Source organism: Mastigoproctus giganteus, chromosome 6 (genome assembly GCF_048544385.1).
Source record: "Mastigoproctus giganteus isolate SK-2022 chromosome 6, ASM4854438v1, whole genome shotgun sequence".
Lineage (NCBI taxonomy): Eukaryota > Metazoa > Arthropoda > Arachnida > Uropygi > Thelyphonidae > Mastigoproctus > Mastigoproctus giganteus.
In genome coordinates, this window is record NC_143580.1 from 228,829,690 (window position 1) to 228,845,269 (window position 15,580).

Here is a 15,580-nt window from a genome sequence, read left to right on the forward strand (position 1 = left end):
TGCATTTCTTTGAATTATCCAGCTTATTTATATATATTTTTATACACATAAAGTACAACTTCAGAAAATATTAATGTGACGTTTTCATATTATATATATTTACAATTAACTACGTATATTAAGTAATTCATCAACTGTGGGTGTCCCTGTCCTTGCAATGGTTACATATTCCTTCTTAAAGTAAAAAAATTCTAAAGTTTGAATCCAGAGAAGAAAAAATACATACACAATTTAATTTTAATTCATTTATTATTCAAACTGCATGCAAATAACAGTCATGGCTGTATTTCCACAAAATAATTCACTTGCTTCTCTCTGGATTTTTTAAAAAGCACTTAACATTAGTTCCACTTTCTTCTAATTGATATTGACCTCTCAGGTTCTTTTACTTTCTAAAACAGTAGAACTGAAATTAGAAATATATTTAATTTTAACATTTAACATTTTAGGTGAGGAGTGTAGAGACATCCTGGTATGCATATGTGGCTCAGTTCACACTGCCTAGGGGATCTAAGTTCACACTTAGATCCCCTATAGTAGAAAGCAAAATACTTTCATTCAGTATCTCCTAACCTGTTGACTCCAACGGTGAATATTAGGCTGAAACTATTCAATATTCAGGCACTTGATACTCATTAAATAAACCCTTCAAAGTCTAAGAAAGGGTATTACTTAACTGATTGCTGATCAGAGAGAGAGAGAGAGAGAGAGAGAGAGAGAGAATTCATTCTAATAAGTGAAATGTGGTCCTGAATGTTCACACCAAACACTGTTTTTTGAACTTTTAGAGACAACATTTTCATGTGCATTTAATAAATAAATAAATAATTGAAAATTAAAAGGAAAGCAAAAAAGTAACAAATAATAACTATATGCTGAAATTTAAGGACTGCATGTTAATAATCTACATTTGTTACCTAAAGCCATAAGACATTCTCTTTTTCCTTTGGTATTAACCATATTGATTAAATTATTCAGACTGTTTAGGTTGTGGACTGCTGAGTCTTGAATCAGAAGCGTATAAGCAGCCACTTTATCAGATAAAGTACCTGAGCTTACTACTGTTTTTATCCAGTTAAAATCAGACTTCTCTTTTCTTACTTGCTGATCTGCAAAACAATAAAAATGATCCAACCTGAGATAAGCATAATTATTGTGGGAAATTACATTTTATAATTATTTAAAAGATTTAAACTGCACAGAAAAATTTCTATTGGATTGGTAAAATACACACTACGGTATGCTACTGGCTGTGAAACTTTTTTAATTTTATATTTGGAATCATTACATTTAATTAAAGTCAAATATTGTATGGTTTTCTTCATTCTCTCTTCCTTAGTGGTAAATAGATTAATTTAAAGCATTACATGACTGTTTATGTTTAAATCAGCCTAAACAGCTTTAGGTTTTTTCCAATAAGGTAGAATAATATGTATTTTTATCAATGTAATTAGTTGCAGTGTAAGATGCCTTTCAGCCAGTGTTCCAAAACATTTTTATTCATATATGTGCATTATGTTTAAATATATTTTATGTTTACAAGGAAATAACATTTTCTAATTAATATTTAAAATATTAATGGTGCATTTATCTATAGTAGTAATGTTTTATGAAATTTTACTTTTATAATCAGCTGCTTTATGTAAAAGGAACTCATTTTTCCAGTACTTGTCTATTAACCTCCTGCCATGTATATTTACCCTTTGTCGTTTGTATACAGGGTGTCTCAAAAATACACGGCATAACTTCAGGAACGAGTTCCTCATATGTAGACAATAAAATATTTTATATCAACATAGTTCCGGAAATGCTTGGTTTCCGAGTTTCGAAGGTCTGTCTATGACACTTAACTGTTCACATCACCTTATAGTAATTGTTCAAAATGTCCACCTTCTGCCTGAATACAGGCCTCACATCGCCGTCTCATGGACTCGCAAAGACGATGCCAAATTCCTGGCATGTTTCGTATTGTCTCACAACCTGCCACAATTTTATTGCGGAGAGTTTCCACATCTGCTACCGAAGTCGAATAAACCAATGACTTTAAATGGCCCCACAAGAAGAAATCTAGTGGGTTTAAATCAGATGAGTGTGGAGGCCAGGCAATTGGTCCACCCCTCTACTTCAGGAGTCGTAGATCTTGGTCGTCCTCTGTAGGTCCCATGTTCATAAAGGTGGCGATGGATACCTTCAAATTTTTTCCTGTCTGTACATCTTCATTCTGGGAACCTTTCGTGGTACAAATGACAAGCCTCCAGAGCATTGCCATCCACCAAACCGTACATAAAGTGCATATCTGCTTGCTCCTGATTTGAGTACATGGTCAGAATGGAAAACCACCAGATTCTGTTAGTATGTTTTTTTTTTTTTTTTTTTTGTTAGTTGTTGGCGCATTGGCTTCTGTGGTCATAATGCACCTCCCAAAGTTTTTGCATTTTACTGTGATCCAAGCCCAAGGCAGGATTCGAATCCGCAACCTTTGGGTTGACAGGCAGGCACTTTACCCACCTGGCTAGCCCTGTCGGCCAGTACCTTGTGATGAAGGAAATCACCTGCGGGAGATAAGATATTCCGGTTAATAACTCATTCCTGAAGTTATGCCGTGTATTTTTGAGACACTCAGTATAAGTTTAATGGTGATGAAGGTTGCACCACTAGAGCAGTAACGTAACTACCAGCAGAAGGATAATAAATAAGTATCATTTTTTCTAGAATAAACCTATAAATGCAGAGTTTCATTTCATTGAGTTACATTACAAGCAGCAGATTACTGGCAGTTTTATTATAAAATAAATTCTGTTCACCATTAAACTTATATACAAACGACAAAGGTATACATGTGAATATATATGTATAAATAAATATTCGTAAATATACATGGCACGAAGATAACTAACTGCTAAACCATGGCAGGAGGTTAATAGTTAGGAAGTTAATGGCAAACAAACAATGAATATTTGGAATCCTGAGTAATTAGGAATTGCTGTATTAAAAATATAAAAATCAAATTTATCTCCTGCCGCTAAGCAAAGGATCATCTATTTTAGCATTAGTTATAACTTAAGTGACCTGAATGTGGGGGGGGGGGGGAAGCAGATACATACATTTCTTATACTGATTTATTTCATTTTCCATTAGTTTTTCAGCCAGTTGGTACATTTTATTAACAGTATCTTTGCTCTGATTTTCTGGTTCTTCTTCTTCTGGAACTTCAACCAGCTAGAATGAAACCATTATACATGAAATACATAATATGGCAGAATAAAAATCATTTTATCAATTTAATATTTTTGTACAAAAAAAAAAAAAAAAAAAAAAGAAAAGAAAAAAAAAAGAGAATATCTCAGATTAATATAAGGTTGTTGATTATTCCTCATTTACTAAGATTTTTCTTAGTAATGCCTTCATAGACATGAAAATTAAATTTTCTAAAAGCATATTTCATGAAATTAATTTACAGGTAAGGTATGATTATTTATAGACTATTTCGTACATTTTCATATCTGTGAATTAATAATTAACTATTAATAACTACTTACATCATGTTCATACCACTTCCTTCCTGGTTTCACTAAAAGGAGAGACTTGGGAGTGTGGTTTATACGCATGCGAGCATTATGCATCTTATTAGACTTCTTCGATTCATCAGTTACTGTGCTTGTAACTTCATTGCACTGCACTTCATTCTTAGTTTTCTTCTTTTTCTTTTGTTTCACTTTTTTATTATTAGAATCAACAGGAGTTTTAATATCAGAATTGGCTGGCCTTGTTCCATCAATTGCTTTCTTTCTGAAAATAAACAAAAAATCCATTTGTAGTATTAATTAACTGCAGATAGTTTAAGATAGTTGATAATTGAAATGAATTTTAGCAGGTCTTAAGATGGGAATGCAAATGTGTTTATATCCAAACATTTATAAGTAAAATTTACATGATATTAATATTTAAAAAAAAAATTTTTTAAAGTTTTTAAAACTGTTTTCTTGCCTGTAATGTTTCAGAATGTCAAAAAGTTCATTTGTGGGAAGACAAGGCAGCAACAATGGGTTATATATGTTGTAATCTCAAAAATTATTCATTAAGAAGAACAACCTATCATTTTTCCATATCGTTTGCTAATGAGACACTGCCATCTGATGAGAGGTCAGTAAAACTTGAAACAAGTTGTCATAGCAATCAAATCAAAATATGTATGTGTTACCTTCATTCGATTTTGATTCACAGAGAGACCTTGTACTCTCAGTGAACACTGAGCACTGGGTACTCAGAGCTAATGGTTCAGCTTACATTCACTTAGGGACAAATGATGTTATCCACAGTTAATAATATCTTTTTAAATTGTAGAGCATTACCTGAATAGGTAAATCTGCTATACCTTTAAATAAGTGCGATTCTATACAATTTAAAAAGATATTAGTAACTTAGGTAGAACTGTGGATAATGGGATTTATCTCTAAGTTGAACATAAGCATAATAAGCTTTAGTTCTGATTGTTCTTCAGTGAGTGCAAAAAATCTCTCCATGATCAAAATCAACATGGTAACACATACATATTCTGATTTGATTTCAATTAACTGCATTGAAATAACCCTACAATTATATAGTATTGTCATATCAATGCCTTGGCACCTCCGTAGCCAGGTGGGCAGGAGCGGCAGTGCGTAGCACACGCTTCTTGATTAGACTGGGGTTTGAGCCTGTGACCACCAAATAACCTCCGCAATGACCACCGCATATCCTCGGAGCAATATGGCCTTAGTTGCTAATGCTCCTAAAAACCAAATAACAACAACAACATATCAATGTCTTGCATTTTTTCAGATGAGTCCAGATATGAAAGATATTTTAATGCAAGTTGCATTAAAAATTCATAAATAAAAAGTAAAATTGACAACAAGAAATTACACTAAATCATACTTACTTGACCCCTTTATTAGATGGATTCATCTTTGCAAGTCCAATATCCTTCAAAAAGCTTTTAACCTAATTAAAAAAAAATAAGGGCAGGTTAATTTTTTTTATCCTTTCTAAATTAGAACAAATTCTTTTATTTTAATTAATATTAGCATTAGCATTAGCATTAGTAGAGGCATTTGATGCAAGAAAGCAAGCTTATGCAGCATCAGCCAAAAAAAAAAAAAAAAAAAAACCCACTTCACCCCTCTGTTCGTTCAAAATACCTGTCCAGCTGAGCCTTAAACTTATTTAAGCTATCAACCTCCACCACAAGGGATGGCAGTCTGTTCCACCAACCAACCACCCGCTGGCTAAAGGCAAATTTCCGCACGTCTATCCTACATCTGTCTTTTCTCAATTTGAATTTATGCCCTCTCAGGTGATTTTTCTGAGCTAGAGGAAGAATCCCATCAGCATTGAGCATGCTTAAACCATTCAAGGCTTTATACACCTCTATCAGATCACCTCGCTGGTGCCTAGTCTCCAGACACTGTAATTTGCAAAACTTAAGCCTTTCTTCGTAAGAGCACCCCTTTGTTCCATTCATTAATCTTGTTGCCCTTCTCTGCACTCGTTCCAGCAGCTCTACATCCTTCTTGAAATGAGGCCTCCAGACCTGTACACAGTACTCTAGGTGTGGCCTGACCTGACCATTGCCTTATACAAGGGAATAATCACCTCCGTATCCCTGCTGGAAAAATTCCTGTATATCATTGACAATACTCCATGAGCTACTCTTGCAGCCCGTCTGCACTGCTCAGAGAACTTCATATCTGCCTGCACAATCACCCCCAAGTCCCTTTCATTCTCTACCACTGTCAGTGTAGTACCACAGAGTTGATACGTTGCTCTGGGGTTGCTGTTTCCCATGTGTAGTACTTTACATTTGTCAATGTTAAACTTCATTTGCCACCTCTCAGCCCATCTGCTCAACCTTTCCAGATCCTGTTGCAGCAGCATAGTGTCAGTAGTGTCCTTGACAACCCTGCCAACCTTTGTATCATCTGCAAACTTGGACATTAAGCTTGATATACCATCATCAATATCATTTATAAATACAGAAAACAATAATGGACCCAACACTGAGCCCTGAGGGACTCCACTAATAACATTAGTCCACGATGAGCAGTGTCCATTGATTACCACTCTCTGTCTTCTCCCCCTCAACCACCCCTTTATCCATAGCAGCAATTTGCCTCCAATGTCACACTGCTCCAATTTGTGTAGCAGTCTTCCATGTGCAACAGTATCAAAAGCCTTTCTAAGATCCAAGTATATAATATCAAAGTTATTCCCTGCATCCAGTTCTTTTGTGACTGCATCATAGTATCCAATCAAGTTGGTCAGGCAAGACTTCCCCTTAACAAAACCATGCTGTGTCTGAGCTATAACTGAAGTCTTGTCTAAATGATCCTGCAGTGCTTCTTTAACCAGTGCCTCCATTAATTTTCCTGGAACAGAAGTTAAGCTCACAGGTCTATAATTACTTGTGTCAGCCTTTGATCCTCCTTTGTGAATTGGGATCACATTTGCACATTTCCAGTCTATGGGTACCTCCCTTGAGTCCAAGGAAGCTCTCATAATTATGGCTAAGGGTTTGCTTACTTCCTTTGCTGCCTCCTTTAATATAACTGGATAGATCCCATCCACCCCGGGTGCCTTTCTTGTGTTTATCTTCAACAGTTTCTCCTCCACTTTACTCCCAGTTATTTCAAGATTCTGTAGCTTACTGCTAGAGTTGAATACACCTCTGGCATTCCCCTTGCTGAATAACTCCTCATGTGTGAATGTCGATGCAAAATATTCATTTAGTTTGTTAGCTACCTGAGCAGGATCATCAACAGTTGACCCATCAATATCAAGTGGACCAATCTGATTCATCCCCTTCCTTCTAGAGTTTACATAAGTAAAGAACTCTTTGCTGTTTTTCTTTGCATCCCTTGCCAAGGATTTCTCGTAATCTGCCTTTGCCTGCCTAACCTCCTTTGTAACTTGGTTGCATATCAACTTGTATCTATCATAGGCTTCTGTGTTATGTGTTAATTTGTAAGTATCCCATGCATTTTTCTTCTCTGCCATATGCCTCATTAGTTCATCTGACATCCATTTTGGCCTAAACCTTGAACAATATTTCTTAGTTGGTATGTAAAGCCTAGTAGCTTCCAAGATAAGTTCTTTGAATGCTTCCCATTTTGAATTTGCTGTTGGTAACATCATCAGTTGGTCCCGCTGTATAGAATTTAAATACTGTCTCAGTCCATCGTAGTCGCCTTTACGGAAGCAATAACCTTTCCCTTTACCCCTAATGGTAGTTACCTCTTTCAGTAAATCCCACTTCAGCACACTGTGATCACTGCCACCTAGTGGTTCATTTATCTGCAGATTCTTAATGCATGAAGAATCACTGCTGATAATCAAGTCAAGAGTATTACTCCCTCTAGTTGCCTCCCGAACATGCTGATGCAGAAAACAATCATCCAACAAATCCACAAAAGCCCTGCTAGTGTGTGAGTAACCAGCCCCCAAATTCCAGTCAATATCTGGGAAATTAAAATCTCCCATTATAAGACTCTCTGATTTACTGGCCCACTCTATTTCCCTGTACAGTTCCTTATTATACTCATCAGAGTCATTAGTCCTATAGCACACTCCTACTCTCAATTTTGATCTCCCAATGCTTATGTCACACCAAACTGACTCAACACTGCACTGTCCAGCGATGTCGACTGGCTTCACTTCCTTGGTTTTTATGTGTTTCTTAACTAATAGCATAACCCCTCCCCCCTTCCTATCCTGTCTATCCTTTCTGTAGACGTTGTACTCCCCAAATTGCAGTTCTGCATCCCTTATATCTGTGTGACACCATGTCTCTGATATCCCAACAATATCTGCCTTTGATGTTTTGAGCAATACCTCAAATTCATCAAATTTATTTACTAAACTCCTAGCATTGGTGTACACGCAAGTATACCTGCACCTGTTTCTATTCTTAGCTACCCTAACACAACCCATGTGTTTACTTGTACCGCAATGGCTCCCAGCAGTCTCTGAAATACCATGCATCTTGTTTTTCAGGCTTCTGCTCATTCCAATAGAAGCAGTGCAAGAATCACTTTCACCTCTGCCAGTGGCTACTGTTAATCTATTAGTCCTTGTCTCCCCCCAAGCTAGCAGTTTTCTGACCCACCTAACACTGCCGCGATAGCATCAGCAAATATTCTTGCACCCTTTCTATTTAAGTGTATCCCATCCCTGTAGAAGCAATCTCTCCTGTTAACAAGTACAGTCCAGGCTGAAAAAAATTCTACCCCTTGAGCCTTGCACAATCTTTCCAGGGCCGAATTGATCGACAAGGCTCTCATCATATACTCCCTCCTATCGTGTCTGGGCAGAATTGCAGACACTTTCAAATTCAACCCTAATTCTCGGCTTTTGTTCAACAGTGACCTGTACTTGTTAAGTAATTCTGCCGGTCTCCTACTCTTAATATTATTAGTGCCAACGTGTACAACTATATCACCTTTTGTGCCCTTAAAAGATGATATTCGCTCTACAACGTCATCAACCTTTGCCCCTGGCAGACATACCCTGGTCCTGTTCCACCTATCTTTTTTACAAAGCATGTTCCCCGTTTCCCTGACAATAAAGAATATAAAGAAGAAAGACTTCTGCACAAGGGATGAATGTCAGGAAGTTGACTCAGTGAGTATATAACTCAACAATAAAGGATTTTGGCTGGCTGTTGTATATCCTCTAATAGGTTTAGAAGAAAGTAAAGGAATCACGGGTAAAATTAGGCAGAACGACACCCATTGAAATATGCATAGAAAAGGCATCCTACGTGGCAGCTATGTTTCAAACATCAGTCCTTGATACAATTTGAACCTCGATCTTTATAAATGAATGACAAACAGCAAAGCTACTGCACTACTTAGTAAGAGCGATTAGCCAATGAACAAGTAACAATCTACAAAAAAAAAAAAAAAAAAAGGGGGCCTCCGTAGCCAGGTGGGAAGGAGCAGCAGTGCGTAGCACACGCTTCTTGATTAGACCGGGGTTCGAGCCCGTCACCGCCAAATATGGAGGATGCGGAAAGGTCAGAGAATGACCAATGCATATTCCCGGAGCAATATGGCCTTAGTTGCTAATGCTCCTAAAAACCAAATAACAAAACAACAAAAAAAAAAAAAAAAAAAAAAAATCACTTTCTTTAATTCAAAGCAGGACCAAATACCGTTATGGAATTAGAGAAAGGTGATTTTTTGTTTCTTTTTTTTGGCTGATGATGGAAACATTACGATACCTCCTTACATCTTTTACTGATTCTAATATTTTCTTTTATTATTTTTTTTCCCTCGCCTTTTTCCCATTATATATATATATGAGGTCAGTGCCAACCCTCACCCTTTATCCACGCTGGGGATATGCGGTGGTCATGGGCTCGAACCCCAGTCTAATCAGGAAGTGTGTGCTATGCACTGCTGCTCCTGCCCACCTGGCTACGGGGGGCGCCCTTTTACTGATTCTAATGATAATGCTAATTTTAAATATCATAAGGGATAAATAATTACGCATTCTGAAATATTTAATCAAATTGACAAGAGAATCTTGTCATCACAGTGGAAATTATATTGATTAAAATTTTTTTGGTGACACTTCTTAATGTGAAGAAGTTTCACTTCATGAAGTGTCAGCAAAAATAATTATAAACTACCCTCTGGTAGTTGTATTTTGCATATACATTTGCTTCCACTGCTAGGATGTTTTGAATTTTTGGATCTGTGGCTAGTATTAGCCATATAGTGCAAGGAAGACAGGCTTTTGCTGTACCAGCCAAAAAAATAATAATAAGAATAAAAATAAATAAAATACATACAAAGAAAAACTGTGTTAACCTTCTCACACAGGTATCTATCTTGGCTTGAGGAAATTCAAAGACCAACTGGTCATTGAATTTCCCCAAGCTGTCAGCCTTAACTACCTATGGAGCAAACTTATTCCAGTAATTAACAACTCACTGGCTAAAAGAAAACATCCCACAATCCAGTCTAAACTAATTTTCCTGGTAATTTTAATTTATGGCATCTAGTTAGGGAATCATTTATTAGCAGTGAAACTTCCCCTTCCATTCATTTTACTATTGTCCTTCAGAGCCTTATAGATCTCAATCGGCTCTCCTCTAAAGTGTCTGGTATGGTTGCCCCTTTGCATCTGGTATGGATGACCATCCTTAAAGCTCATCCAAGTAATCCTGAAGGAGGCTGTTTGGTGCTGATCATTAACCACTCTCCCAATCTTTACATCATCTACAAACTTTGACATCATGCCCTCAATCTCTTCATTGATGTCATTTAAGAAAATCAGAAATGGTCTCAGAACTGATCCTTGGGACTCTTGCCTCTAAAAATTAGCCAAAGATTGGACTAATGTTATAGGTGGAATTCCACACAATCCTCTGCCTCTGCTCTGCAGCCATTCTGTAATCCATCTTAGAATCTTACCAATAATTCCAACCTGTTCCAGCTTTTATAGTAACCTCTCATTAGAGGCTGAGTCAAATGTTTCGCTAAAATCCAAATAAACAATGTAGGAAATTATTTTCCACATTCAGCTCATGAGAGATTGTATGAAAATGGCTAATCAGGTTAGTTAAACATGATTTTCTCTTACCAAATCTGAGTTGTGTTTATCATTCAGAATGCCATTTATATCTAAATATTTCTGTATTGCACTCTTTACAATTTTCTTCATTATTTCCCCTACCACTGAAGCAAGCTGATCAGTCTTTAGTTACCTAATTTGCTCTTAGAATTGCCTTTATGTATTAGCGATATTGGCACTTCTCAAATCTAAAGGATTCTCTCTTTAGTTCAATGATCCCTCATAATTAATCTTAAAGGTTTAATGCTCTCTCTCTCTCTCTCTCTCTCTGCCTCCCTCAAAATTGGTGGGTATATATATGGCATCAACTCCAGCAGCAGCTTTACTTTAGGTTTGAAAGTTTTCTGATAAAAGTTATAGCCCTTTCTAATTTCATACTGCTCAGCCTTATTTGCACAGCATATTCACATAGGGAGGGTTATAAAGATTGATACCTATTCAATTACTACTGATACCAAAATACCTTCAATTCATCAGCAACATCAACTGGATTATCTTAGCCTTTCCCCAGCCATTATGCAAGGGATCCAATGTGATTTTTTTTCTTTTTCTTTGTATTCACATACACGAAGACCTCCTTTCAGTGATTTCTCATTTTGCCAGCCTAACCTTTTCTCTATTACAATTACCGATTAACTAATAATTGTTATAGCATTCAGTACTTTTCATTGCTTTGTAATTTTGTAATTGGCTGATGTATGAGACAAAATGGAGTTTTGTTATTATATCAGCATTTTGCAATCTTTTGTTTCTCTTAATGGTTTATAAATAAATCTCAACAAACAAAACATTAATACGAGAAAAAAAAAAAAGTGGAAATTGATGCTTTTATTTAAGTATTTTTGAAATGGGCTTTTGCTGGTCCTGCTTCGGAAGTTCTTCAGATCAAGTGGAGTCACCACAGGCGAAACGTCCACTTATTAGTCAACATGAAAGCCATGGAATCAGAAGATTTTGCTGAAGATAAACTGGACTCATGCACTATCAGTCATATGGATAATTCTAAATTTCATGTGCTATCCTATACACACAAAACTGGATTAAAATTATTTAAAAGAATTTTAATATCAAATTGAGGAAAGACAGTTGTGGAACGGATGTGTGGAGGTTTGCCTTTGGCCGGTGGGTGGTTGACTGGTGGAGCGGGCTTCCATCTTTTGTTGTGGAGGTTGATAGCCTAAATGGGTTTGGGGCTGAGCTGGGCGGGCATTTGGAATGAATGGAGGGGTGTGAAATGGGAGGGGTTTTTTTTTGGCTGATGCTGCATAAGCTTGCTTTCTTGCATCGTATGCCTCTATTAATGCTAATGCTAATTTTCCCATGCCATATTTTTCTACTGGCCAGCTTTGTATTCAGCCATTTGACATCCTTCCTGTGCCATGTTTACTTAATGACATACATACAATCATAGCTTCTCTGGCCACAGTTTAATGTATTCACTCTCTCCATACTAACTGCCAGTTGACAGAGGCCATGTCTTAAACTGTCACACCCTTTCCTGAAATTAAACCCCATACATTTACCTTTAAGAACTGCAACCTATTTCTTCATCTTCCAACTTAGAATTGTGTGATCACTTCCTGTACACTCAGCCTAATGATATCCATCTTGAGGTCCAGAATATTCTCACTCCTACTATTTTCTCTAACATGTTGATACAAATAAAATCATCTAGTATATGATTATTTCATGGATTTGATTCTGATCTCTTTTTTCCCTCCCTTTCCATATGTATCTCTAAACCAGGTCTGGGCAAATTTTTTTTAAGCGGGCCGCATCGAGACATTTGGGAGTGCTTGTGGGCCGCAGTTGTTGTTGTGGATGTAGGCTCTATCTGACCGTGATGAGAAAGTCACCTTGTAGTTGGCCTCAACAAGATTTATCAAGATTTTCAGAAGCAATACAATCAATAAGTACAAGAAACATAAATAAATTAACAACTTTGTTTTAATGGGATTTATGAAGCTGTTTACAATTATTAATCATCTTATTCCAGTCGGGTATTAATTTTGAAGTAGCAACTCTCAGAAAACAATGAAGGCTGGTGTCCATCAGGGATGCTCGGTGTTTGTTTTTATTAATGTTCCTTGCAGAGAATGTTTGTTCACACTTATAGGTGGAACTGAAAATTGACATTTTTCTGGCCAAATTTTTCATGTCACAAAACTTTTTTGGGTCAAGAATGTTATAAAATTTTCTAATATCATTCTGGTTATGAAGTTCCCATAAGCTGGAGTCACATTTTAAATCAATGAGTTCAAGCTGAACTTCAACTGGTGCATTATCAATGCTTGAAGAGAATGGATCCCACACAATCGATAAATATGATTCAATTTTTCGAAAGTCGAGGAATCTAGTCTTGAATTATTCAATTAAGTTTTTGATTGATGTATAATCAACAAATTTTATTTCTGAAATATTTGTTAGAGATGTCATTGTAGGAAAATGGACCAGGTTTTTAGAACAACTTGCGAGAAAACAAGCACAGTTTAAGAAGGAAAGAATTCAAACTGATTATTAATTGTGTGCAAATTTATTTTCCCCTTGTAGTTCTTTGTTCAACGTATTGAGGTGTGTAACAATATCCACTGAGAAAGAAAAATCACAGATCCAACCTTCATCATCAAGCTTAGTGAAATTGCAGTTATTTTTCATTTCTAAAAATAATATAATTTCACCTTTCGGCTCCCATACTCTACGAAGTACATTTCCTAAACTTAACTGCCTTACGTAACTATGATAAGGTACATCGGTATGCTCACACTGAAGGTCTTTTAGGAAGTTTGTGAACTGTCGGTGATTTAATCCCTTGGATCGAATGAAACTTATAATTTTTATAATAGGTGTAGTTATATGCTCCACATTGATTACAGTTTTGCATAAGACTTGCTGATGAATGATACAATGAATTGGTATTATTTTGTGTTTTGGATCAGTCTCATTAATTTTGTCTTGAATCAATTTCAATAATCTGTTATTTTAACCAGTAAAATATGGCGCACCATCCATTGTTACAATAATAATTTTATTCCAGGGTAAATTAACCCCTTTATGGATTATCCCGAGATATCTCGTTTTTAGTTTAAAAAGTTATTTGGAACTACACAAAATATCTTGGGATACAATAATACCACGATTGAAACGTATTTTCTCGGACAATTATCTGACTAATTTTGCATTAGCCAGATAAATCCCGAGATTTCTTGGGATTTTCTTATGGCTGGTAGCAGATGACTGGCTTTCATTTTACTTATGTTTACTTAATGTACAGCAATGTCAGAACAGCAGCACGCATTCCTATGTAAGAAAAATAAAATTTGCCATCCTAAATGCTGAATACCGAAAGCGTTAACCAACAAGAAAACAATATTGAAAAATATTTCAGCGCCCATAAGCGACACTTACTTCGACTATCCACTTGTGGCAGAATGTAGTTAGTTCACGATTATCTCTTGTGGCGGGAGGATACTGCCTATGCGTTCCACTTGATTTTTTAAATTTATTTATATAATGAGTAGTGAAGGGTGTTTTTATGTTCCTTTCTTTTAGCTCAAGCACAAATTTATTAAAAAAAATCTGTATAATTTGTATACTTTTTTTGGCATACACAAGATAACTCAGGATAGCCCAAATGGGTTAATTACTCCCATGTATTTTCTATTAAAAATTTATAAAAAACACAAAAAACTATACAATGAGTATTTTGCATGATGCATACTTTTAATCTGTAAAATAATAAAAGTCGATCCGTTATGGCACATTTTCAGGAAAAAAAAATGTTCTGGGAAGGGGTTAAACCTCTTTAGACAATTTTCTACTTTTTCAAAAATATTCTATCCACTTGTGCTGTCTTGCATTGATTCCATGGATAACAATTCCAAAATTGCTGCTACAAGCATGAATGAAAATTAGCAACTGCGCATGTGCCTTTTATGTCGGTACTTTCATTGAGGCCAGGGACTACCACTCCATGGATTTCAGTTCTGCAGATAGTTGCTCTACCAAGTTATCAGTGATATTTTAGACACGTTGAGCTATAGTACGCAAAGACAAACTTATGTTTTGGAATTTAGACTTCATAGTTGGACATAACATTGTACTAGCTTCTAACATGCATTCCTTAATGAACTCTCCATCTGAAAATGGTTTACATGCTTTTGTAATTTTGATGGCAATGACATAACTTAATTTTGTCGCAGCTTCCTGTTCATCATTTTGGAATAATAAACACTTTGCTGTAGAGATAATTTCCTAATGAGTTGATCACACATTGCTTTTCTTACATCATCAGTTAAGTTTTCTCCATGCATAGGTTTTAATGCTTGTGAAAAAATATTTAGTGTTCCATTCCTCATTAAATGTACGACACTCATCCTCAAATTTTAATTTTTTACTAATTTTATGAAATATACAGGGATAACAAAATAAAAACAAAAAGTCACAAAGTACGCTCAAATTATAAGATAATAAGATAAGCTTGTCACAAGTGCAAAATGTGGATTTATCTTTTGCACTTGTCACAAGTGCAAAAGATAAATCCATATCAAAATATCATAAAATAACTAAAAACATCAATTCAACCCAGAAAACAAGGGATGTGTTAGCGATCGCTGACTAATCCGACTAGGTGGTAATCTAATCACTGTCAACTTCACCACACTGATTTTTATATAAACTTTGTAAATCCACACACGAGAACACTGTTACTGTGAGTGACGAGCTCCTTACTACATGATTGTCTGACTTGAACTGGAGGTAGAAAGTATGGATTCACGTCTCTATTGTTCCACATGCACGTGATTACTCAGTAATTTTGTCAACAGAGTATTTCTCGGAAGTTCCATCATAGCATTGTGAAGATAGTATTGTTGATAATCTACCACTGTTGATAGTATACAACTATCACTGCTGATTCCATTGTTTTTATTATAGTATGATAGTATTCATTATCTCGATAAAGTTA

The 15,580-nt window shown here is 35.9% G+C and overlaps 1 protein-coding gene across 1 annotated transcript in view; it reads right to left on the reverse strand.

Moving 5' to 3' along the window:
- The window catches only part of Noc1 (Nucleolar complex protein 1), a 72,742-nt gene that overhangs the window by 43,630 nt on the left and 13,532 nt on the right, over positions 1-15,580 (reverse strand). The window contains exons 3-6 of the mRNA XM_090376452.1: positions 4,922-4,983; positions 3,540-3,789; positions 3,105-3,219; positions 918-1,109 (exon numbers count right to left, since the gene is read on the reverse strand). Coding sequence (XP_090232578.1) covers positions 918-1,109; positions 3,105-3,219; positions 3,540-3,789; positions 4,922-4,983 — 619 coding nt within the window. The remainder of the gene's footprint in view (positions 1-917; positions 1,110-3,104; positions 3,220-3,539; positions 3,790-4,921; positions 4,984-15,580) is intronic.